We start from the raw sequence: 26,710 nt of genomic DNA on the forward strand, positions 1-26,710 counted from the left end.
AATCATGGAACTCAGAAACTAAGAAACAGAATCCAACACTAGGGAAATAACAAAGACTCGTAAAACACAACCAAGGGCAGGAAGCAAAAACCAAAACAGAATGCAAACCAACAAAACTCAGGAACCAAAACAAACTTATACAAAGGAAACACTAGGGATCAAAATCTACAGCCGGATTTAAACACACAACTGACAGGTTAGTAGTCGTATGCTCGGCCAGTTGCACCATGCAGCAATCCAGGGAGCTAGGGAAACACACTCAGGGCTTGGGCACAGGGAGAACAGAATGGCCAGCGACACCTTCTGGCCAAAAGGGGAATAGACACGGAAGGCTAGGACAGACGGGTGCAGACCCTGACACATGGTGACGGACCATAGATAGGTGTGTGGATATTCATAAATTCCAGGCCGATGGCGGTCCAGTTCTCCAGTTTTCTGGTGGACAAGAGGGTTGCTTCTGTGCAAATATGAGTTGTTGGAGGAAATATCTCACTGTTGTTTGTGTGAATGCACCAAGCAGCAGATTAAAGTACCCAGTCTTCATAAAGAAAGTGAGTGCGGTGCTCTTAGGGCCTGGAAGACTGACAGGACCTGATTGGGAATGATGACCTTGGGGATCTACATCCAATGGAGGAACTTTTATTGGATTTCTCTGCAAGTCATGGATTATCCATAACAAATATATTTTAAACCCATAGAGTTGTGTACTTGCTTCCAGAACACCACTGGCCAATGTTTAATGATTGACTTTGTAGTTTAATTTGCATATTATGCATAATTGCATATTTTTAGACTGCCAGAGGAAACCGACATGAACGCAAGGAGAGCATGTAAAATCCATACTTATGGAGCTGAGAGCAGAAGTTAAATACCTAACCTTGGAAGTATGAGGTTTTATTATAACCACAGAGCCTCTACACTGCCCCAAAAACACTATGCATGTACTGAATATAACCACCAAGTACACCTTATAAAAATCCATTTGAACAAGTCAGTCCTGTCTAATTAAATTGTAAATGAAATTATACAGGCACTACTACCTGTATATACACATCTAGATTTTTTTTTTGCTATATACCAAATACTTAAATTTATTTTTCTTACGGAGACATATTTAGATTTAGACAGAAAAAAAATGGACATAGTGTTCCGTGCAGTTCATAACCAATACATATATTTAGCTCCTTTGTAAGGGCAGTAGGAGATTTTAATGCTTTCGCACTGCTGCTGTCTTTGATGACCTTGATGTTTGTCACCTCCAGCAATTGATGGGATCTCCTCCTGACAGTGGAGTGGAGAGCCTTTCAAATCCTTCCTTCATTCAACAGTACAGAAGACCTTATCGGGATTGGGATTTAACAGCTTAAAAACTACATTTACCCAGTCCCTTAGTTGGGTGAATTTATTGACAACACATGCCTCCAGGAGAATCCAGGTAATAGTGCAAATATTTACTGTGTGCCTGCTTCTGTGACCACCGCTATAAATCCAAGCCTGTGAGTAATATATGTGCCTCACATATCTTGTGCTGATTTGTCACTGCAGCTCTCTATTTTCAGCCTTGCTACGGTGGCCCTGAAGTGCAAAATGCAAAAAGGTAAAAACACAAAATTAGGAAAATACAAAACACTGAGAAAACGCAAAAATGTTAGTAAAACACAATTATTTTTTCCTTTCTTGTGAATTGACAATGTTTTTTTTGTGTTTCCTTAAACATCTTGGATTTTCTTAATGTTTTATAGTTGTTAAGGATCCCGGCGGGTTTGGAGCGGGGCCGAGGCATAGTGCAGGTTGGAACAGAAATGGACGACCCACTGGCGGCTCACAGGACAAATGGGGACTTATTAAACAAAACAGAAAACACTAAGAACATTACAAAAAAACCAAAAGGACCATGAGGGGTCAAAAACCTAATCAACTCAGGGAACTGAACAGGGAAACTAAGAACAAACCAAAGAAACAGGGAAACAGAAACTAACACTGGGAATAACAGACAGGTAGAAGCACAAAGAATTTAACCAAAATCTACAAAAACAGAGGAGGCAGGATTCGAATATAAGACAGAGGGATCACAGGCAGCCACATGTTCAATGCATTGAGCCATGCGGCTGACAGGGAGCAGGGGAAGACACAAAAACGGACAACAGGAGAGACGGGATGACCAGCACCGCCTGCTGGCCAAACGGGGAAGGGACACGGAGTGGAACAGGAGCTGACCCTGACAATAGTCTGACTTCATGTGACTTGGATCATAGCTGTTTTGAAAAATTCAGCTCACCTCAAAGACATTAAGGAAACACAGAAACATTTTATAAAATGCAGCACATGTATTGTTCATATCAACAAATTACCTCCGTACTGTTTTTGAAGGCCACCCAACCTTGACCAGAATAAGTGATTAGAAGATGAGTATATGGAGGAATTGATGGATTATTTTAAGAAATGCACATAAACATCAGAGAACTTGTATAAAAGAGGAATTGATAAAGTAACAGCATCCAAAACATCAAAGAATACAGCAGACATAGGGTCTGAAAGGCCCGTCCAGCTCGTCGTCAGGAAAAAACATTAGCAACAGTATTGATTACATGTATACAGCATTCTTGTCCTGTGTATTTGTGTATCACCACTAAGTGCAGTTTTAATTTTTTTCAGGATGTGCAGACAATTTTCCACAGACAAAAAAACACTTTCAGAAAATGAAACATTATTCTTATATGTTAATTTAAAAACTAATATTGCCAAGTAGATATTACTGTGTTATTTCTGTTGTTGTTCACAGTTTTTACATACATTCCTTAAGTTGCTGATTCCATTATCTACACTGAAAAAAAATCAGCTGTTTATCCAGCACAGGACTGTGGGGAAACAATTCTGAAATGATTATACACATTGTAATTCTGGTCGATATTTTATGAGGAAATTGTCAGGCATATTACACTTCGAGTAGTCCTAAGATATATTTTTGATCAAAAAATATATATATATTTTTGTTTCATACAGTGATTTTATTTGGAATGGAAATACTTAAATCACAATTAGTTGAGACTTAAATTATGCTTTGCAAATATTTTTAGAAACAAAAACACATTCACTGTGTGAATATCCAAAACAGGTTAACACAGTACGTTTTGCTGGAGTACAAATAAATAATAACAAAAAAAACAAACAAAAAAATAATTATAAAATTAAAAACCAACCATTAGATGATTGATTGCTAAAAACAAACATCTCCTCTCCAGAACGCTTTAAAACATTTGTGATTTTTGTGTTAAAGTAGTACACAACGGGAATCAAAGAGATCCTTATGAAATATGTTATCTGGAAATGGAAAACATGCATATTGAAAATACAAAAAGTTTTGTGCAAGTGTTTGAGGAGGCTTTAGACCCACTGCCCGATAAAGACAAGGGTTACCCTTAGCCAGTCAGCTCACAGCACATGTACAGATACGATTTTATTAATAAAACACCTGACTCAACATATAACATCATAAACACCTGATATCAAAAAGAGTTCATGACCAGTGATCCCATTACCCTTCCCATAACCGTTCATCAAAGTACAGAATTACAGTGAGCCTGGAACTTAGGATGTCACCCTGGAGATAATACTAGTTCATTGCAGAGCACATATTCATTTGTCTATTTCGGTTTGACCAATTTGCCCAACTGCATTTTTTCAACGGTGGGAGGAAACCCACATAACAACTGTGAGAACATGCAAACTCTAAGTCACTGTGGTACTCTTCTACAGCACTGTTTCCCAATCTGGTCCTCGGGGACCCCCAGACTGACCACACTTTTGCTCTCTCCGAGCTCCCTGCGAGACAGTTCACATTTTTGCTCTCTCCCTGCTCCCTGCCAGACATTCCACATTTTTGCTCCCTCCCAGACAGTCCACATTTTTGCTCCCTCCCAGCTCCCATTGGTTCCAGGTTGGGAAATACTGTTCCACAGTACCAGAGAGGAATAATTCTTTGGCGTTATAGGAATGCGCACTATAAGGGTGAGGTTATTTGTTTCCAAGTAATCTACAATATTATAGTTAATATATGATCTTATGAAATTGTATTATGCTTCAAGCTTCTATAACAGTTTGCCCAGTACAGAGTGATGGGGAGCCTGGAGTCTCTCCCAGAATGCACAGGGCATGAAGCAGGGGACAAAGGAATGCTAGGTGAGGAGACAGTCCATCTCAGGGCACACGTCTACTCACACAAACACACGCTGCGCGTAATTTAGAGGTGCCAATTTACCTAAGTGCTTGTCGGCAGGGGGTAATCTGAGTAACCAGACGAAAGCCTCATGAACATTGAGAGAACATGCAAACTGCAGACATACATGGCTGGGGCCAGGAGTCAAACACCTAACGCATTAGGTGTGACATCATATTGCTACGCACTCAGACAATGTGGCTCCCTAATGCATATTATTATACAGCTTTTCCTTTGTTTACTCCATATATATTTCATATATTCTATATGTTAAAATTTTCAAATGTTCCTAACAAAAAATATATACTATAAATAAATGTAGCAATGTAATTACTATATAATATGTTTCTCAACAGTGAATTTCGTAATTATTTTAAAGGCCCTTCATTACCTTTCATACCTCCAATGCATATTAGCAGTTGATTTAAAAATTTTACGTAAGGAAAAAACAAAAAGTAACACATGGAACAATTAACTGACACAAACTTTTAATACTCTTTATTAAGGGATACGTGAATCTGGAACTTCGATATGCTGAATAAAGGATTGTGATGGCACAGGCTTGTAATGTAAAAACTTGTGGTTAACAATCAAATTTTTTTGTAAAACGACATGTAACATATGACTTCTATATTTATAACACAGACAGATATTTGATATATTCATATATTTTGTAATTAGCTGTTTTTATCTAGACCAGCCAGATACAATGCCTATCAATATCTTACAGTCACATCAGAAACAATACCTATCAATATCATATAGTCATATGAGCAAGGCAGGGTCCGCAGATTCACCTTCTCTATGCTGTTATGAATCTTGCATGTGTATAGACATTTGTAATATACGCTCTTATAAAGACGTTTTGTGATTCTTGTCCTTATATCTCGTGTCTTCTGTGCAAAAGCTTTAAAATAATTCCAAGAGAAATTGCTGACATTCTGAACATCCACATCCGTGTGTTCTTAGTTCTGTCTCTTAATTATTTTTTTTCCATAAAAAGTTATCTCCGTTTGCCAGTCCTGGCATCAGATAGAAAGCACAAAAAGTGGAAAAAAAACACATGTCAAAGTGAAACAAATTATGACCAGACTTAGCAGCATCCTCCATTAGTACATTTGTCAATAAGGCACAGCTGCAGAATGGATGGGCACAGTTTTCCCCTGGTACCCAGGATGGGGAGTGAGGAAGGCAGGCAAAGGCCTTCAAACAGTACTCTCCAGCATCCACTCTGTGCTGCTGAAAGTTACCCTGCGGTTGTTTAAGGGTGAAGAGTCTACGTTGATCTGACTGGAGGACATGTGTCTCCTTGTCCGTGCCCGGGGATAACTGTGGCTCTGAAACAAGGAATAATCCCCATCGAAGGAGAACCGGTGCCTAGTTCGTGCCAGCTCGCTGGGCAACAGGCTGGCCAGGGCACTTTTCTTGTCCTTTAGCTTGGAGACTTCCTTGTTGCCTGCACTTGGTCCAATGAGACAAAGAGACAAGGTGGAACCCGCTAGACTGCTGTCCATGTGGTTATTCTCAGCAAGACCTGAGCGTTGGGCATCTAAGCTCATTCTTCGGTTGGCCCTGTCAGGGTCTGCTGGTCCTGGAAGTGGTAACTCCACCTCTAAAATTGCAGTGGTGGCCAGTGGCACCTCCTGATTATCAGCATCTACCTTTAACACCAGTGCTTTGCACTCTTTAACCACCTTTGCCACTTGTCCGGCATGGTAGTCATCTTCAGTATATTGTTTGGAGGTGGAACGTTGCATGTCACCCCGATTACCGTTGGTTTGTGACTGCATACTGCTGACCTTGGATTTGCCGTCATTCGGGTTGCTGTACGCCTTGTAGCGGATCATGAGGATGATGATGAAGACCAACACAGAAGCAACTATGATACCTCCGATTATAATGATCATGGTGCCACCCAAAAACTGGCTATGGATGAATTTGCACTGGCTGTTTTCACTGGCAGTGCTAAACTGAACACAGCCCACTACCTGGGTTGCCGTCAGGGAAGTGATGCCGTCATCGTAGACTGCCAGCACACACAGATCATACTCCCGGCCAGCTGCAAGGTCATTCACCAGGAAAGTCTTGCTTGTTGAGGGGATCATCCTGTAGTGAAAAAAAGCAACAGTGGACAATTAAAAGAGAAGGGTCAATACTTCATTTCATTCAGTCAGTATTCAATAAAAAATTCTGTTGCGTTTCTAACGCTTTTGTCTATCTTTTATTTAAAATCAAGTGCAAGAGCAAAGAAAGAGAAATAATGCACGTCCAGCCATTAGTATGTAATCTGCCTCTTTGCGGCTGGTAAGTGATGGTAAGCAAAGGTTAGTGAAAATCTTAACTTTTGTGCAAAGCAAGAAAACGTATTGGTGCCTGGGGAAATGTCCTACTGTAAATAAAATATTTGCAAGTTCATACTCCTCGAACAGAAAAGTAGGACTTTACTTGAAGAAAAACTAAATCAATAAGCAAGTGCGGATTTTACAGTTTAGTATTTATCCTCTTTATGGAACAAAATATAAGTGCAGCATCGAAATTAATGGCATCACATATTCAAAAGGACAGGGAAAAGGACACAGCAAAACAGGGTACAGTAAGGGTTAGGGTAAGGTTCTGGAGCTATTGGAGGAAAGAGATAATAATAAATAAAATAATAATAAACACCTACTGAATACCTTTATAGGCACAACAAAATAGTGAGCTATCTACATTGGGTGATGTGCAAGGAACTCAGCCATGAAGTGCTGGAGCGCCGGCTTGACCACGGCCCACATGCAGTCACAGGCATCGGTGCCTCGATCACAGTTACGTGGGACATGGCCATTAACGCCCACAGAGCCGTATTAGGGAAACCGGCCTGACATAGTGGTCGACGACAAGCAGGCGGAAACATGCCTCCTAATCGACGTCGCAATGCCAGACGACACTAATCTTCTAACAAAGGAAACAGAGAAGATGAGCAAATACAGAGTTCTGGCAATAGAAGTAAATTGAATGTGGGCCACAAAAAAACAAAAAATAGTGCCAGTTGTCATTAGAACACTGGGAACCCTAAGTAAGGGAACCAGTGACCGGGAGCTTCTCCCCAGGAAGCCTTGTGCGAAGGAGCCACAAAAGATTCTGCTTTTAGGAACTGCGCACATTCGGAGAAGATTTTTAATGTAAAGTAATACTTAGATCTCTGGTTGAGACCCATTTACTTTGTATAGACCGGCTTGAGGGCTGTAAAATCAAAGTATAGAGATATAATGGGAAGCTAGGTCATGGCTCACACTCACAGACTGCGGACAATTTACATTTTGGCCATTTCATTAGGTACAGCAGTTAGTAGCGGGCAGAACCCACTTATCCTTCAAAATTCCTTTAAGGGTAGACAAACTGAGCATTCAGATAAGCCTTCCTGCACACCAGTACTGAGTTATTTCTTTAATTTGTGACCTTCCTGTTAATTATATCACGTCTGGCCACTCTCCACTGACCACTCCCATAAACAAGGTGTTTCTGCCCACAGACCTGGCACCGAATTGATGTTTTTGTTTACTGCATGATTTCCTGTAAACTCTAGATACTGGCGCGCGTGAAAAAATCCAGGAAGGTAGCCGCATCGGAGATGTGAGAGCCAACACATCCGCCAGCAGCAATCACACCATGTACTAGAAATTACCAAAGGGAAGCCTTTACCCCGATTAAGAAAAATGTTCCCAACTGGCGTCTGTACCTTACCAGGGGTATAGATGCCAGTTTCCTCAGTGTGAGAGGAAACAGGGAAAATATGCACAGAGCAGAGACGCAGACTCAAGCCCCCAAACCTGGAGGTGTGAGGAAATGGCTAAACACTCAGTCACCATTAGTACAGTGCCATTAACACAATACCATTAATACCATGGTATACTAATACCATTAATACAGTACCATTGACACAGTACCATTAATACATTACTATTAATACCAATCTTGAATACAATACACCTTTGTTTCGGTAGTGCTAGGGATTGGTATGTCATGAACATTTACAGATTGTTTGCTTTTACACACGCTCCTCTACTTGTGACTGAGATACGTTCCGAACGACCGTTCGTAACTTGAAATGTCCGTAAGTCGTTATTCAACATCATTTTAAGGGTATACGCAAGTACAAAGAACTAGGATGCTGGGAGTACGCACGTTACGCTGCTGCACAGCGGGGGTAGCAGCCAGAAGTCGTACTACTCGGAGTTGGCGCACAGAAAAAAAAAATTAATGTTGCGGTCAGGAAATGGGAGCCCAATGAACACAATTTGGACTTACAGTCCTCTTCGTTCATATGTTTGAAAGTTCGTAAGTAGAGGAGCGTCTGTAGTTACATATTAACCCCATATTTCTCTTACACATTTTGCCCTAGTGAGATTTTGGATAACAATGAAAAATGACCTGGTTGTTTTTATTATTGTAAATTTGATGTAAGATTTCATCAGCATGAAAGTCACATCAAAATATACCAAACAGAAGCTAAACTTACTGTAAAAATGGCTTTGTTGAGGAAAACAACTAAGAAGTATGTTATGGAAGACTTTGATGGCTGTGCATAACTTCATGAAGAAGACATTCGTGTCTAGTGAAAGCATTAATGAGGAAAAAATTATAAATATTTGAGGGTGATAAATTTTGTTTCTTGTTTGTATGACTATCTTGGATGAAGGGTCAAATTGGGCATCACAGAAAAGTGACTTTAATTTCAAAGAGAAAAGGAAACAACGTGCTTCTCCCGCCTATTCTCTATCAAAAAATGAATATCTATAAATGTTTATTTAAAAAGATTCAATTATTGACCCTATTAATTAGAAGAATACACTGCAACGTATGTTTGGCGTTTGTCTAATAGCATCAATTGTGTTGGAGTCATGTGGGGAAAATTAACACTTAAACGAGCAAATATTTTATGGCCTTTATTACTATTTTCTTTCAAAAGTTAGGGTTAGAGTTAGATACACCTGAACATTTAAGAGAGTCAATATCAGAAAGTCTCAAGCACCTCTCATATGGGGCTGACCGGTGAAGCACATCCAATCCAATGCCATGTTCATGGCCCCACTTTGAAATATCATAATACGACACTTTTTTTATTGATCCCTGTGGGAAAATTCTCTTTACGCCCCCCCCCCCACTTGCCCTCTGTAGGTGAGCGCAAGCTGGCCGCGAAAGGCAGTCACCTGTTGTGTCACCCAGGGAGCTGGGGGGGGTTAAGGGTCTTGCTCAAGGAGCTACAGACGTGGGGAGGCCGGACTCAATCTGGTGACCTTTCGATCACAGGCACAGAGGCTTAGCCCACTGAAGCACAAGCAGCCCTGATATATGTGCTGAAGAAGCCATTACAAAATGGGTAAAGTTTGTCAATATTGCGATTCACAGGTTCAGCAACAATACTCATATAGGCTGTGGCATTTAAGTGATGCTCGGATAGTACTGGGGGCCCAAAGTGTGCCAAGACAGCATTCCCCACATAATTACACCACCACCATCAGTTTCAACTGTTGAAACAATGCAGGTTGGGCCCATGGATTCATGGCGTTTACAGTGAATTCTGACTCTCTCTGCATGTTGTAACACGCCAGGCGACATTTTTCCCAATCTTCAGATGTCCAGTAGTGAGCCTGTACCCACCGAGGCTCCAGTTACCTGCTCTTAGCTGACAGGAGAGGAACCTGATGTAATCTTCTACTGTTGTGGCCCATCTACCTCGGCTTCAGTGTGTGATGCTTCCTCGGATGCTTCTCTGCTCACCACCATTGCAAATGGTTGGTTTTTGAGTTTACCGCAGCCTTCCTGTCAGCTCGAATCAGTTTGACCATTCTCTTCTGATCTCCCTCGTCAACAAGGCATTTCCGCCCACAGACCTCCTCTCCCTAGATGATTTTTTTTTTGTTTTTCACACCATTCTCTGTAAACTTTAGTGACTGCTGTGCAAAATCCCAGAAAATCCTTGGAGATCAGCAGTTTCTGAAATACTTAATCTCAAAATTGTTCTATCCAGAGAGCATTTTACTGGTACAAGCAGGGTTACAGGTGTTTCTAATAAATTGGATGCTAGTGTGTGTGTGTGTGTGTGTGTGTGTGTGTATACACTGTGCCAGAAAAAAGCCTGCATTAGAATGAGCAGATTTTGCATGAATTACAAATGATATACACACACATATTCTTTCTGTCAGTATTTCACAACAGCACATAGTCTGTCACTCACATAGACTTTTTAATTCATCATATTATTATCTTGAAGAACCTCCTTTTGCCCATTCTTCATGCCAGACTGGATCTAGGTCTTTCTGGGGGCGTAGAAATTCTTCTGCGAGGCGCTGTATATACAATGATGTGTAAAAGACTTGGACAAAGAAGATGATCTTCATGTTGGTTGACGAATTGTGATGTTTGTCAAAGTCTGTTAGCTTAGCCATTGTTAAACCTGTCTTGAAGTCACCCCAGTTTTTGAAGTACTCATATGTCTGTTGACTTGACCCCCAGTACACCATGTTTGGCTTCAAATATATGGTAGATTTAAAAGGAATCCTCTGGATAGTGGAAAAGATTTCATGGGAGAACTGCTGTCTTCCACTGAGCTACACTGCAGAAACTCAGTGTTTAGAATTTTACAGTGACGAGCATAGTGCATCATGCTAATCCATCATCATAGTGTGAGAGACATCACACTTCCAAGACAGCAAAGCAGGAAATAAGATAATTCTCTTCTTCTCTTGTCACCTCAGCCAGCTGCACAGAGGATTAGGCCCCATGGTGAGGTACTCAATATAGCAGGCAACAACTCTTTTTGAATGCTTAACACGTGTGCAGGAGCGTCAAACACGGTAGACTGGAGAGAATCAGTGTGAAGTCATTTGAAGAACAGGCAAGTCAAGCCTTTCCCGTATTCATGGAATATAAACTCCTCTGATAACAGGGTAGAGATCACTGTGCCAGGTGCTGTATGATTCTCCTCCATAGTCACCAGATTCAAAGTCGATATTCTGCTTCTTTTCAGAAGAGAAAGTGGGACGTGTATACAGGAACTTACAATCCCTCGACATAGTGGTTAGCCCTTGAGTAGGTAATAAAGATTTCTGTTGCCCAAAAGCCTTCATTAGTTGCTAGGCAACACTTTGAGGGGGCACAAATAACGTAATACTACATTCTTATTTAATGCATTGATTACCCAGAAACTAAATGTTAGTTAAGTACTGATTCCATGTTCATTCATCATTAATCAATAATAATGGTTCATGTATGTCACACAGTTACTATATTTGATCATGATTTGTACTTGAGTAATAACAGAGTTACTAAGTTACTGTGCTTGTGCCCCCCCTAATATGTTACCGGTTGCTATATATATCCTGTGCTAAGTACATCTCACATCTTTCTCATATCAAAATGAGAAAATGGCCATCTTCATCCCAGTCAAAGTAGGATTCACACAAAAGAGGATCTTATTCATCATTGACAGCCACAGAAATCTTCTGCCTTTGTTGTGAAAAAGTAGTATATGTCAATGGGAACAAAGTGCCCTGTGGGTGATAATCTTCCACCAAAAATAAGGACGATAACAGATAAAGTACCTCTGGTAAAGAACCGTACCTTCTGGAGAAGATGGAGAAAGAGCATCTTTAGCATGGATCACATGGGTCATTTACGTAGTCCACATAATTAGCACACTAACGAAAAGGCAAGCAATTGTCTTGCTCAACTAATTCATCTAATTAAGAAGCACCCAGTGGTAAAGTATCACGGATCATGGACGCGAAATAAATTTAAGAACGATCATGCAGAATTGGCTCCACTCCTCAAACTAAACCCATCCATGTATTTTATGTACTTGCTTGACCCAGAAGCTACGGGCATAAGGCAGGGAATAACCCAGGATGGGGAGCCAGCCCCTCACAAGGCGCTCCCACCTATAGACAACTTGGCGACTCCAATTCACCTTTGCATTTCTTTAGACTGTGGGGAGAATCCAGAGAACCCAGAAGAAACCCCATGATGACAATGGGAGAACATGCAAATCCCAAACACACAGCACTGGGGCATATACTCGAACGGCAGGTCCAGAGGCATGAGGCACTGGTGATAACCACCATGTCATCAAACCAAATCAATTAGCCAAATAAGGGGAGCTTGATGATAGTATCCAGCAGCTCCGTGTGTTTTTGAAAGGTGTCCTCCTTACCAGGTATGACATTTATTATATCTTCCTCAAATTATTTCCACATTTCAGGAAGGAGCCCAGAGCAGCGAAAGCTGCGAAAAACACATGTTGCTTTGTGGTATGGGGTAATGATGGGAACAGATTGCACGTCATGAGAGAATTTATTAAACAAATCGCTGCCAAAGAGTTTGTCAAGAGGAAATTTAATGTTTCCAATGATGTTATCCTTAACCTAAGTGAAGGAAGACATCACTTACCCCCATAGTACTTGATAGATGCTAGCACACCCCAACTTTCAGCTGCCATCAACAACGTAGGGGATATGAATGAACTCCCAACAGATAATAGAGAGGAATACAGGACAACGGTTCTATTGTTAACTTTCCAACATAAACTGAGAATTTTGGGGCTAGGCTGCAATTTGTCAGAAGATGGGGATTGAAAAACCCTACACATTACATGAGATTTTATCAATGTTAAGCAATCTTTCTGACCCACTTGAGCTTGGCGGCTCTATAAATATTCAAGATAGGTTACTAATAAAAGTAAGGTGTAACTAGGATGGTCCTCTCCTTTCCATAGCTAAGCTTGCCCCAAATCCTGCCATTATTGTACCATAGCTTGAGAGACAAGCTGCAGTTTTAGCTGTAGAGATAGGAGACGAAATCATTAACAACAAGGATATCAAACTGGATGTTCCTTTTCTACAGCAGTAGCATAGCTCTAGGTTACATTTGCACTAAGATTAGGATATTTAATGTGCATGGGAAATGTGCAAGACTGAAATACATGAGAAGGTCAGAGCAATGGAAGGACATGCAGTCAACAAGCGGACTTTCAGGAAAGACTTAGATCAATTAGAGAAGAATGTAATGCATTCATAACACCTTCACAGGAGTCACAATGTGCCAGAGCTGGGAGGGCATTTCCTGTGCATGGTTCACGTTTTAATCAGTGCCCCTCCGTGGAGAACTAGAAGAAGTTTCTCCAAGCAACTCTATGGAGTGATTAAACAATCTCTCCACTATAGTAGAACATAGTCACACTACAACTCTACTCATCTGGCATGATGAGAAGGTTGAGCATCAGAGACAGAGTTCCACAGTGTAATTTGAACATAGCTGCTTGGTGGACCACAGCTGGAAAACGGATCCTCAGTAATAACATTGTTAATCAATCTCTCACATGCTGAGAGATAAACTTCATTAAACTGACTTACCTCTCTCTACCTCCATTCTCTTAGGTCCAGATACCATTCTGACATTTATGGTTGGATGTATTTAAACAGGGGTGGCATGGTGGTGCAATGGTTAGTGGAACCTCTGGGACCCGGGTTCGATTTTCCGCCTGGGTCACATGTGTGCGGAGTTTGTATGTTCTCTCCATGTCGTCGTGGGGTTTCTTCTGGGTACTCCGGTTTCCCCCCACAGTCCAAAGACATGCTGAGGCTAATTGGAGTTACTAAATTGCCCACAGGTGTGCATGGTGTGTCAGTGTGCCCTGCAATGGGCTGGCCCCCTGTCCTGGGTTGCTCCCTGCCTTGTGCCCATAGCTTCCGGGATAGGCTCCGAACCCCCCGCAACCCAGAAGGATAAAGGGTTTGGAAAATGGATGGATGTATTGAAACACTAGTCAGATCACACTGAACCGGATAGGGCAGTAAGTATTGTGCAGTGCTGGTCATTACTGTGAGCAGCGGGGCATGTTGGAGGCAGAGTGTCCGAGTCAATGACACCTCAAACTTAAAAAACTTCCAAAAATGTATCCATCAGAGGACAAGCTAAAGTGATGAACTTCACGGCATGCAGCGAGCTAGAGACTTAGTCTGTCAATTCCATAGTTTAGGTAGTGCTGGAAAAGACGGCTGACAAGGACAAGGAGTTGGGGCTTCTGTCAGACAGTCAATTTACGTTGGAAAAGAAAAGAAAATCAAAATGCTTTATAGCAAACACTGCAGAGTGAGGAGTACTGTGGTCAAGGTGGGTAGAATAAATTCTGGCAAAAGTTTTTTATGTCCCGTCTCAAAAACGCACACACCTCTCTTCAGAGAATGAAAAGCACTGGCCAGTGCTGCATGTTATTGGAGCTGAATGCTGCTTCAAACTACCAAGCTGCATCTCTTGCATAATTCCATATTCGCAATATTTGATCGTTTTTTTAAATATATATTTTATACATACATATATGTGTGTGTGTATGTGTGTGTATATATATATATATATATATACACACACACACACATTAAATTTTCTTTTTGTATATTTAAGAATGTATGAAATCCTGAACCAGTTTCAGGCTGCAGCTAAAAATGAAACGCAAAGTATTATATTTATCATGTACAGTCATTTCTGCTATAAACCGTACATTATTCAAAATCACACAATAAAAAATTAGGGCTTACAGAACAAAATCGGGTTATGCGCAAACCACTCAAAACCTAACCATTACACTCATCACACCAAAAACGCTTCATCAAATCACGCTTTTCTTAGCGTTCTAAAGCTTCTCTCTCAGTAACTGAAATTCCGCCGCTATGCTTCTTAGTGACTGGCAACCAGGTTCACTTGTATTTACAGCAATCAAGCACATTTTGTGAAAATCTGCACTTTGCAATTTCTCTGCAGACTGATGTGTTCAGGTGTGCTACTCCGTCAAAACATGCGATGAAAACATCTTTAAAACTATGCAATATTTTCATTACACAGACATTTTCCCCCTATTTACCAAAACTGTACGAGCCAATCTGCATTTTAAAAACTTGTGTAATAGACTGTAAATGACTGTATTTTGTTTTTAGGCTTCATGTGAAATTCTTGTACTTTTATAAGCGGCAGTTTGTTTGTATGTTGAAGCTAAATCTCACTAGTGCTGTTAGGATAGTTCAGTGAATGAATATAATGTATGATTTGTAATTGTATATAAAAATCTAAGACATATTTGGGTAAACAGAGCCGTTCACACACGCAAAAAGGCTCACCTGTACACCAGAGTGTCATCCAAGGTGCTGTTATACTGGATCTGGTACATACGAATGCCTGGGATGTGGCGCTCCGATGGCCATTGAATTATAGCCGAAGAGGACGTCAGCTCAACTGCCACTACTCTCTTGTCATGGTTCTTTGTGTCATTGTTACCAGACTTAGAGGAAGTGGTGATATCAGACAATCCAGGGTCTGTCGCTTTCATCTGGCTGGAGCTGTTGACGAAGAGGGGCAGTGGTATCATGTTGACCTCTACTGACGCGGTTGCGATTCCTGCAGCGTTGGATGCCACACAGTTGAAGGCCCCACTATCCTTGAGGGTGGTGATGAGAATATCCAGAGTGCCGTTCTCATACAGGATGGTCCGGGAATTATTGTGCACAAGCTTTCCATCAGGGGAGCGCCAATGGATGGTGGGGTCGGGGTCTCCCATAGCTACGCATTTTAGTGTCACCCCCTGGCCTTCCATTACGAAGGGCTTGCTGACTTGGTGCTTGGTGATCAGAGGAGGCTCACAGATAAACTCCTCCTCCTGGATGGACCAGAAGTATTTATCCATGAGGTGCTCGGGAGAGGCACATGTTTCCAGGTCGTCTTCCCTCGTGAGCCGTCGGAGCCACAGCAGTTCACAGTTGCAGTGAAGGGGGTTTCCACCAAAGCTTACGGCCAGCGAAGAGGGGTTGGAGCCCTTAGCATCTGACAGAACCTGTGCGTGCTGGAACAGGCTGTCCGGGGGCAGTTTCTGCAGCCGGTTGGAAGTCATGTCCAAGCGTACTAGCTTAGCAAGGAGGGTGAAGGTCCCAGCCTCAATGTGATCAATGAGATTGTGGTCCAGAGTTAGAGTATTGATGTTTGTCATCCTGGCAATGGCTTCCCAAGGAAGAGTCTTCAGATTGTTGTAAGAGAGGTCCAAGTCCTCGATAGTGCCTACAAACTCATCAAAAGAAGTGGGAGCCACATAGTGAATTTGGTTGTTCCCAAGAATTAGGTGTCGGAGATTGAAAAGTCCTTTAAAATGGTCGGTCTTAATGACACTTAAGCGATTTCCATCCATATGCAAGGCACGCAGGGAACGGAGTCCTACGAACGCATGGGGGGTGATCTGGCTGATGGTGTTTCGGGACAGGGTTAGGTGGACCAAACTGGTCATGTTAAAGAAATCTTTCCTTCGAATGATTGTGATAAAATTGTCTGTCAGCCGCAGCTCCACTGTCTTTCGGTCGATGGTAGGCGGCACGAAGAGGAGCCCTTTTTTGGCACAGAGCAGGGTGAGGGTGGGAGAGATGTTCTGGCAGATGCACCGGCCAGGGCAGTTCTGCCCCTTCACCAACATTCCAAACATCAACGCACAAAACACAAGTCGTTCCATGGTATTCCGCATCAAGAATCCTGAAAATGAGAGAACAAAAACGCAGTGGTTAAGTGAAGATATCCGAACAAGCCATTTCCTAGTAGAATATGTAACACTTATCGTTACATAAATGCATTCTGATATTCTGTTCTAATGAAAAGTGCTTTATAAATTAAATGTATTGTTGCTGTTATTAAATGAACACAAATTAACAAAATTATACAAACAAAAACTTCCAAGCTTTATGACTCTTTATAAGATGATGTGACCAAGAAAATATATATATATCTCCAATATACAGTACCAATCACATACAGTTGAGAAATAGAAGACTTATCTGTATTTCTGCATGATTGATGATGTATGACATTTTACATTGTCATTGCCTTATTGAGCGAACTGTTTAAACAGTGAAGGTTACTGATGGAACCTTTAGGATAATGACCATCACGGTCTCAGATAAAGAGCATTGTGACCCAGCACCGAAGTAACAGGGCTTCTTTAAAGATTATTAAAACTGCTGATAATGTTATTTTACATCCAGCAAAAAAAGGTTATGGTGCCACACATTACAACACATAGCCCTGAATAGAATAGATTCTTTATTAAAATAACAGTAGGCAAAACTAATATACACTACATCAATAACATAGAACACTGAGGGGGGGGGGGGGTCACTGTGAACATATCTGAATACTGGGGGGGGGGTGTCCCCCCTGATATATATTTTAATTACGGCCTTGCAGTCCGCAGGGTTTAAGGATTATGCATGTGGTCTTGAACTTGAGTGTTGTAAACCTGACATCTCTCAGTAATGCTCATTCAGCTTGCTATTCCCAGCATATTAATAATAATGGGAGGAAAACAACAGAAGTGATTCACAACACTTCCTTTAATAGTAACAGATAAATAATAAAGTCATTGGCCCTTCAGATACCGTGCATTCCAATTTTGGCATTGACAATATACTTTGGCTACAAGTATATTAGATGCTGCCCCAACTAAATTCTATCAAGGATCAGTAAAAATACTTACAGGTCCCATATTTAAAATGACTAACAACTCCCAAGCTTCTGCTGTTGTCCCTGATAAATTTAAAGGGGACATAATCAGATCACGGCATAAGAGGCCAAATTTAGAACCTCATGCTCTTGACAGCTATAGACTTGTCTCAAATGCCCCCATTCTCTCAAATATCTTACAGAATTCCAAACATTCCTGGACACTAATAGTAAGAAGGTTCCTATTGGTTAGTGAGAGCACTGAAACAGCTTTGGAAGGAGTTGAAAATGATGAACTACAGGCTTTTGATGTAGGGAATGCAACAATACGTATTCCCCTTTATGCTGTTTTTGCACTAAGGAACATTCAGCCATTTAACTCTGTTAAATGGGCTGGAATGTGAGGTCAGTCACAACCTTCATTTTCTGGGTCACCTCTACTTCACACAATCGTCACCAGCATGTTCAGATATCTAATGACAATTCTGCATCATTGATATCACCAGTTTTACAAAATTGATTGCTCCAAAACATCACATCTTGCCCAAGTAAACTACTTTAAGACAGAGATGGATGAGCGATGATTGCCTGACTAGACAATGATAAACAGAAATACCATTCCTAGTTGTAAAAACACTTTGAGTAACCAGGAAGTAATTCTGTGCCCTTGCATCTCACTTTTAGGGATACCATCTATCCACAACCACAGTGCTTAATACAGAACATCCATTCATCTTCTGTAACCACTTGTCCTATTCAAGGTCGTAGGGGAGCCTATGGGCACAAGGTAGGGAACAACCCAGGATGGGACAGTAACCCACCACAGGGCACACTGACACACCATTCACTCACACGTGCACACCTACAGGCAATTTAGCAACTCCAGTTAGCTTCAGCATATGTTTGGACTGGGGGGGGTGGATTTGGAGTACCTCGGAGGAAACCCCTTGACGACACAGGAAGAACATGCAAAATCCACACGTGGAGCCATGGTGGAAACTCCAACCCTCGTGCCAGAAGTGAGAGGCAACAGTGCTAACCACGGCACCATCATATCGCTCATAAACATCAATGAATTGTACATAATTGATTGCAGCAAATGATCATACATCGTCCAAGTAAACTACTTAAAAACAGAGATTTATGAGCAATGATTGTCTGGCTGTAAACAATGATAAATCAGAAGTCTTATTACACCACTTGTACTCCCTTGTTACCAGGAAGTAATTCTCAGGCCTTGTGTCTCACTTTCAGGGACCCATTCATTCATCCCTAATCACTGAGCCATTGTGCTGCCCAGACACTAATTTTCAGCACAGACCTGTCATTTAATTCTCATATTAAGTCCCCATCTAGGACAAGCTTCATACAGAGGAGGCAGTTTCTCACCATTCAAGATAAAAATGAATACATGCAATTATATATAGCAAATGAGACCTAGGCAATGCTCTGCTCACCGGGAGCACAAATCACACACCACCTTCCTACAGCAAATTAAAAATGCAGCATCAAGAATTGTAACTAGACGGAATAAATATGACCATATAACACCTATTCTAAAATAGTGCAGGACAGACATTAAAATTCTTCTGCTTACTCACACAGCACTAAAGGGTGAGACCCCTGCTTATGTAACCGAATTGATCAACATCCAACAGCGAATATACACTGCGATCACAGAATGCAGGGCTTCTTCCAAATCCTCACATAAACAAAAGGACTGTTGCTGGTAGAGCCTTTAGCCAAAGGGCTCCTAGTTTATGGAACGATCTACCAGCATATGTGAGGGATGCCCCCTTTAGCCTCAGTATTTATATCCAAATCAAAGGCCTATTTCTTTGCCCTAGTCTACCACAAATAAGGCTACTGATGCTTCTGTACATACTGCTGTTTTGTACTTATTGTTGCTTTTACTGGTCACTTATCAGCATCTGGACTGACCCACCATGTCCCTCTCCCTTCCGCATGGCCAGATGGATAATGGAGAACAAGTTAATGCTACGGAAATTGCAGATCACAGGCAGCTGAGGATAAAAGACTAGCCTGAAGATGGCTTTCTCGCCAGCTGACCTTGGACCCATGGAGGTTTTTTTCCCCTTTATCAAATTATGGAGTTTGTTTGCTCCTGCTGGGGTGGTACAGTGGTGCAGTGGTGCAGTGGTGAACACTGTTGTCTTATTCCTTTGGATCATGGTTTGAGTCTTCGCCATGGCTCCATGTGTGTGGAGTTTGCATGTTCCCCCCATGCCGAAAAACACACTGTGATTAACTGGAATGACCAAGTTGCCCATAGACGTGTGAGTGTGAATGAATGGTGTGTGACTGTGCCCTGCGATGGGTTGGTGCCCCACTGAGCTGTTCCCTGCCTTGCACTTGTAGGCTTTGTACCCCCTTCAACCCTAAATAGGACAAGGGGTCACAGAAAATGGATGGATGGTTTCCTCACTTCTGCTATATTGTGGCTATTATTAATTATCCCTTTACACTATTGCTACCCTAAGCTGTTGTATGTCAATAAGCAGCACCCTCTTTTGAGTCTATGTTAAGCACCTTGGGCCAATCATATCGGGAAGGTGCTATATAAAAACAAATATAACAGCCGGATTTCAGATAATAAAGAACAACAAAGTTTAAATATAGCTCCTTTTAAAACTATTTTTAGGTTTGATAACCATCGATTACGGAGCTAAGTCAGCCTGTCAAGCCCTTCCTCCATGAATGTGCTTTCAGGTGTCACAGCTTGTTACAGGTAATTAAAGAAAAGTGCTTTAGAATCGTTCATACTTTGTTCTAAACCTTATACTGCATATTGGAAGCCATTGTACAATTTACTGCGAGTAATTACATAAAAAAACTAGAATTCCCAATAAAGGCGGCATGCAAGAAAAAGTTTGACAGTAATGTGGTTGGGCTGCGGGCTACAACACGACCCTGTGATCCTGGATCCCTTCAGGTCTGTATCGTACAGAGAACTGCCAAGTTCGCTCCGACAAGAACAGACTCAAAAAATTACCCCGGCATACCTAACAGGCTGCCCACAGCTCGCACAGAGGAGCCAGGGCCCCCAAAGGTAGCTCATACCGGCTATCTGATTGCAAATTCCATTCCTTCCTCTAATGCTGCCTTTTCCCCAGACCCGAGTCACAAAAAGTCCACACAGAATAGTTAGATGTGAGACATTGTTTTATGTGACTGCAGGTGGTGTTCAGCTCCTGTTTAGTCTCATATGAGTGGTCCCAGTGTGACTGGTACAATGGTCTCTCCTAAAACAGTATTTTATTTCATTATAAAGAGCGCTGACTCACTTGTCCTAAATTTTTGGTCAGCTGGCTGTTCATAATGGATATTTATAGTCCTATTGTCGTATCCCCCGGAAATGAATGTATTACACCAGGTCTTTGATCAGGTTATTATCCTGCTCAATGCGACTCTCCCACCTGGTCTGTTAGGGGGGTGCAGTAGGTAGCTGGGGCATCACTCTGTAACCAGAACTGCCACATGATAATGGGGATTTTAACATCTGTAATTGGATTTTCTGGTATCTGTTATTATTTCTATTATTCTTATTCTTTGTAGTGTTTTGCGTGGTTGGTATAATCATTTTATGCAGTCAAGTGGCCACTTCAGATATATTTGTCCTTTGCTTTGAGGTACACTTGATGTGTGATATTTCTGCCCAGCAGATAAATTGTTGTATTTAATTCTTGCCTTTATGAAATTAATATCTCTAGTAGATCCTTTGACATTTCCTGGCCGAGATTAATACACGCTGGTATCATTTTTGTTCATCTCCTGAACAAAAAACAGTCACAAAACCAAAACTGGAGGTGCTCTTTACGGCCCCATGAAAATGCTCAGTATTTCATGATCATTTTTCTTGCATTGAGAATGAAGAAGAACATACTTTTAGCTGGAAGAAGCACGAAAGACGAGGTTGTTACTTCATGCTATTATTATTTGCTAAGACAGTAGCAGGGTAAGTTATTCTGAAAAGTCAGATAGGCTATCAACAGCAAAAATTATGATTTTAAATATAAGCTTCAGAAGGTTGATTGAGATAACTTTTCTTTTAAGTTCTTTAGGTTTCTGAACTCTTGTTTTTCTTAGATTGAACGTACTGTAATTTCTTATACTGCATTTTCCAAGAATGCAGTAAATGCTTTTTATTGATAAAATAGAATGATAGTTATTCCAGATTATTATTTTAAAATATCAACTATATAGTACAGGTGGTGTCGACCATATCTCTAAGCTTGTAAAGAATATCTAGGACCTCGACCCGAAATGTATGTCATTCGTTGTTTTTGTGTCATAAAAGTCATCTATGCAAGACTTTTTAACTTTATATATACAGTGCTGTGCAAAAGTCTTCGGCAGTCAGTAAGACGTGATACTAAAATACCGAGAAGACATTCATATTCTAAAATAATCTAACCAATTGAAAATTGATATTGATGTGAGGGACAAAAGTGCCAAGTATAGCCAGGCATTTCAAAGCAGCTGCATCTATGATCAGAGCAGTATCTGTGTATAAAGAAAACAATTTCCTTAATGCCTATTACACAGGTCAAGTCAAAAACTGCATCTATGGCCTAGCTCATTCAGCAACAGTCCTTCATAAAGGTGATTTTAATTACTCAAAATATCACTTAGGTAACTGTTAATTTATTAAGTAAATTGGCATATAATTCAGAAGCCATGCATCCTTTCTAAAACCTAAATCTGAATCACACACACACCCTGTCTTATTACACACAATAGTCAATTAAAAAAAATCCCTTTATGTATAAAGGGTGACTTGGTGGTTCAGCAAACTTTCAAATAAATTAACTATATGATAAAGTGCTACAGTATGTGTAAACGGAGTTATCATAAATCATTGGCATTGGTTTCCTGACACAACCTTTTAAAAATATTTTAAGAGGTCTATAATAATCTATGAACACATTCTTAACAGATTATAATGCATGAAAAACATTATAAACATGGGTGTAAATATTTATACAAAGGCTAAACACATTGTAGCCACATTTCTTATGCATTATAGATGTTTTATGAAGCTCTCATCTATAATGAACTATAGATACATTCATAATGCAGTACAAATCATCCTTATTTCTTATGATGACCATTATAATACATTATGAAGGTACAGTGGAAACTGCTTATAGTGATCACTATAAGTGGATGTTCATTACAACTGATTATTTTCTTCTCTATGTCTCAGGCAGAATACCACTTAACTCATGTGCATATTTATAACATGAATATAAGGCAATAGGATGAACAACGTAGCTATTTACTGAATTTTATCGACGATTTCAAAATACACTACAGTTGTTTCAAACACTTCAAATGACAGTACTGTACAAATTAAATTACTGAACTGTGTATAATTCAAATACACTATAATACAGTAGAGTACTGTGCATAATATTCAAGTCAATTGAATTCTATTTATACAGCACATTTTCACAACGTTACATTGTCTCAGAGCACTTATTGTTGTTTCGCTTTGATAAGTCTATATTCGTCATTGAGAGAAAATGACTTTCTTTATCCTGTCGTGCGTTCTGTGCCTCAGGTAGCTAACCAGAAACAGATGGGTTACCGCAAGGCAAAGTAGGGCAATCAAAGTAAAGTTTAAAAAAATAAATAAAAACAGTTTTATTTTTTACCCTTATGTTGTCATGTTTATAAAGACCCAAAATGAACACTGTAAGCAGACTACTTGATTGCTATATGCAAATTCTTTAAACAGTATTTGTACAGGAATGGTTCTGTACCAAGCTTTTTGATCCATATAAGCAGTTGATCACTATAGGCGGTTTCCACTGTATTATGGGGTTGACAGGGTTGGGGGTTTATATTCTGCCTTCACTTTGTGTGTGTGTGTGCGTGGGGGGGCTGCATGCTCTCACTGTATGTGTATGTGTGTGTGTGTGTGTGTGGGGGGGGGGGGGGGGGGGTTACATGCTGTCCTATGCTGGTTTGGTCCTCTCCCGTTCCCACCTGCAGGTCTTCCTGTTACCCACTGTAATCCTATATCATCTACATCATACTATAAGGCTAATTGGAATCTTGAAATCAGCCACCGCCTGTGTGATGGACTGTCATCCTGCTTAGGCTGTACCCCCCTGCCTGCTACACTACGCCACCTTGATAAGGCTCGAGGGCCTTCTGGGACCCTGGCCAGGATGAGCAGGTGGAAGGTGCGTAGTCGCTACATGTAAAAATAGATTCTCTGCTAAGTCTTCTTATGACTGTAAGTCATTTGAAATGCTTATTCTTAGTCTTACACATCCTGATGGGAAAGCTGGTTCTTTGCATACTGGGTTCAGATATTGGTTTCCAATTTGACCTTCCGATTAAATATTTTGATAATTATAGTACATTTTAATACTCACATGGAAAGTTAAACTGATTTGGACTACTTAACACTTTTGTATGAATTATCCACTTGACTTTATTCAAATCCTAACCCCAGACAGTCACTTTTACATACCAAACCAGTCCCTTATAAAACACATGAGGAAACTGACCATTTGCTTTACAATTTACAGATAGTCCATCAAACGTAATAATCAGATTGTTCTTCTGTGAACAATAGGGGAGGTAAGCAGATATAGCCACACAGAGTCTTTTCATATGTTTATTTGGTGTTTTCCGGGAGAATGAATTGCAATCCCACTGTAATAAGTGGTGAGATGTGTCTCAGTTCTGTGCAAGTCCTGATCTTTATGTAACGGGACACTGGAATATTCCACTGCACTTTAAAATCTGGATGGTAGGTTAAGCTACAATGTAGAAGCTACTATTAACTTTAAAAGAACGTAAATGCTCTTCTCAGGTTAAAAAAAATGCTTCAGTGTTCGGAAGAGATAAAAAACAATTTTATAAAACGTGCTGTTAAATCTGGTGATAACCAAATGTTCCACAGTAAGAACCTTATACCAATGCACAGTGGTAGCCTCATGAATTTAAGAAATATGAGGGCCTGAATGATTTCCTATTATTAAAGGAATCATGAATTGTGCAAGAGGTCGACCCAGCCACATGTAACATGAATCTGAAGAGAAGCTGGGTCATGCAGCAAGATGACCTGAAACACAAAGCCAGGTCTAGCTCAGAATAGCTGAATAAAATGGAAACTGCCAAGTCAAAGTCAGTCCAGAGCTAAACTCCATCGAGATTCTTTGGAAAACCAGCCGGGCTACGATTAATGATGCAAGCCATGCAATTATGCATTTTCTATCCAAGACACAAGGAAAGGTTCGGAATTAATCTGCTTATATATAATATGATGGGCTCCAGAATGGAAATTATTGTCTGCCAGCTGGTCTGGGTTCATATGGTAGACGTAACTAACATGACAATCACACATTTAATACACAAGCTTCAATAAAAAGAGACAGAATGCAATAAATACGATGCACTCAACATTATAGAATGTATAACAATAAACAGCATTATGATGCATAAAATGTAGAACCAATTTGGGATATATGACAGTGAGGGGGAGGATTTATATAGGCTGATGGCTTTTGGCAGGACGGATTCCCAGAAACGCTTCTCGCTGCTGCAGGACAGTGTGCGTATCTTTGAGAGGATTAGTGTCTTATGTTTATAATTATGGTGAGTTTTGTCCTCATCCTCCTTTTTCCCCAGCCACCTCCAGCCTTATTACCGATTCAGCCTTCTTATGAGCTTATTTAGATGGGCGAGGGGCTTCCCCAGACTAGTTACTGGATTGCACTAAGTGGTTGAATATGCCTAACAACCTAATGCAGACATTCCTAACAACTCGCAAAACAATGCAAGAAAGTCCCTTATCGACCTCCTGTACGCTGTCTAATCTCGCCTGTTGATGCAGTTGACAATGGAGGAACCATCCAAAAACCTCTGCAGGTGACAGATCCCAAAGATGCATTTGAAATCTGAGATAAAGAGAGTGAACAGGAAGCGGAATGCAGAATACAAGACAGTTCCTTTTGGGGATCCTGTGCTGCTGACAGCCATCCCTGACGCACAGCTCCGTAGGCGCATGAACTGGAGTCTGCCAGCCAGATAGTTAGTGATCCAGGAAATCAAAGGGGTGCTGATGCTCATCTTCCTGAGCTTATCTTCCAGTACGTAAGGCTGAATGGTGTCGAAGGCAGCCGAGAAATCAAAGAACATGATTTTCACAGTGCCTTCAGTCCCTTCCAGGTGGGAGTAAGTCTTCTGGAGCATGTAGATGATGGCATCATCTACCCCCATGCGGAGGGGTCCAGATGGTCACTCACCACACATGGTCACACATAATGTGTGAAATGAAAGCTACTGGACTGTAATTCAGCGTCACTTGGGACTACCTTTAACAGAGGGACCACACAGGATGTCTTCCACAACAAGGGAATTGTGTGTATAGTTGAGAAGATGTGAAGATGTATCGGAGGATTACACACAGCTAATTGGCCAGTACTTCCCATCATGGGGCTTATGCAGTCAGGTCCAGGAGTGTGGCCTCTATGAATGTACATGCTTACTGTATTATTTACATACAGTATGCCAGAGTTACACTTAGTGATGGTTATAAGAGGAGATGTGCAAGCAGAGGAAGTTGACCATTGTTTCACCTTATGAAAAATATCTAGGACCTAGACATAAAAATGTATGCATTAAGTTGTTCCTAGCTGATCTCTATGTCGTAAAAGTCATCTTGCAGTTTTTAATGTTATATACAGTACTACTCATTTCCGGTGAGGGTTGGACTGCCCTTTGTCACCAATTCTGTTCATAACTTTCATGGACAGAATTTCTAGGCGCAGTCAGGGCTTTGGGGGTGTCCGGTTTGGTGAGCTCAGGATTAGGTCTCTGCTTTTTGCAGATGATGTGGTTCTGTTGGCCTCATCAGACCGTGACCTTCGGCTCTCACTGGAGCAGTTCGCAGCCGATTGTGAAGCAGCTGGGATGAAAATCAGTACCTCCAAATCCGATCACCATGGTCCT

The 26,710-nt window shown here is 41.0% G+C and overlaps 1 protein-coding gene and 1 long non-coding RNA gene across 3 annotated transcripts in view; one reads left to right on the top strand and one right to left on the bottom strand.

The window, feature by feature from the left end:
* Nucleotides 1-1,357: 1,357 nt before the first annotated feature.
* On the top strand, nt 1,358-1,868 carry LOC125711397 (uncharacterized). The gene is made up of 3 exons (XR_007383007.1): nt 1,358-1,435; nt 1,560-1,597; nt 1,743-1,868. It is a non-coding gene; the product is annotated as an uncharacterized LOC125711397 (long non-coding RNA).
* Nucleotides 1,869-3,137: 1,269 nt separating this feature from the next.
* Nucleotides 3,138-26,710, bottom strand: part of lrfn1 (leucine rich repeat and fibronectin type III domain containing 1) — a 42,882-nt gene continuing 19,309 nt past the window's right edge. For both annotated transcript variants that reach the window (XM_048982304.1, XM_048982303.1), the window contains exons 2-3: nt 15,364-16,756; nt 3,138-6,322 (exon numbers count right to left, since the gene is read on the bottom strand). In XM_048982304.1, the coding sequence (XP_048838261.1) occupies nt 5,422-6,322; nt 15,364-16,748 (2,286 nt within the window). In that variant the 5' untranslated portion in view covers nt 16,749-16,756 and the 3' untranslated portion in view covers nt 3,138-5,421. The remainder of the gene's footprint in view (nt 6,323-15,363; nt 16,757-26,710) is intronic.

This window comes from Brienomyrus brachyistius, chromosome 17 (genome assembly GCF_023856365.1).
Source record: "Brienomyrus brachyistius isolate T26 chromosome 17, BBRACH_0.4, whole genome shotgun sequence".
Lineage (NCBI taxonomy): Eukaryota > Metazoa > Chordata > Actinopteri > Osteoglossiformes > Mormyridae > Brienomyrus > Brienomyrus brachyistius.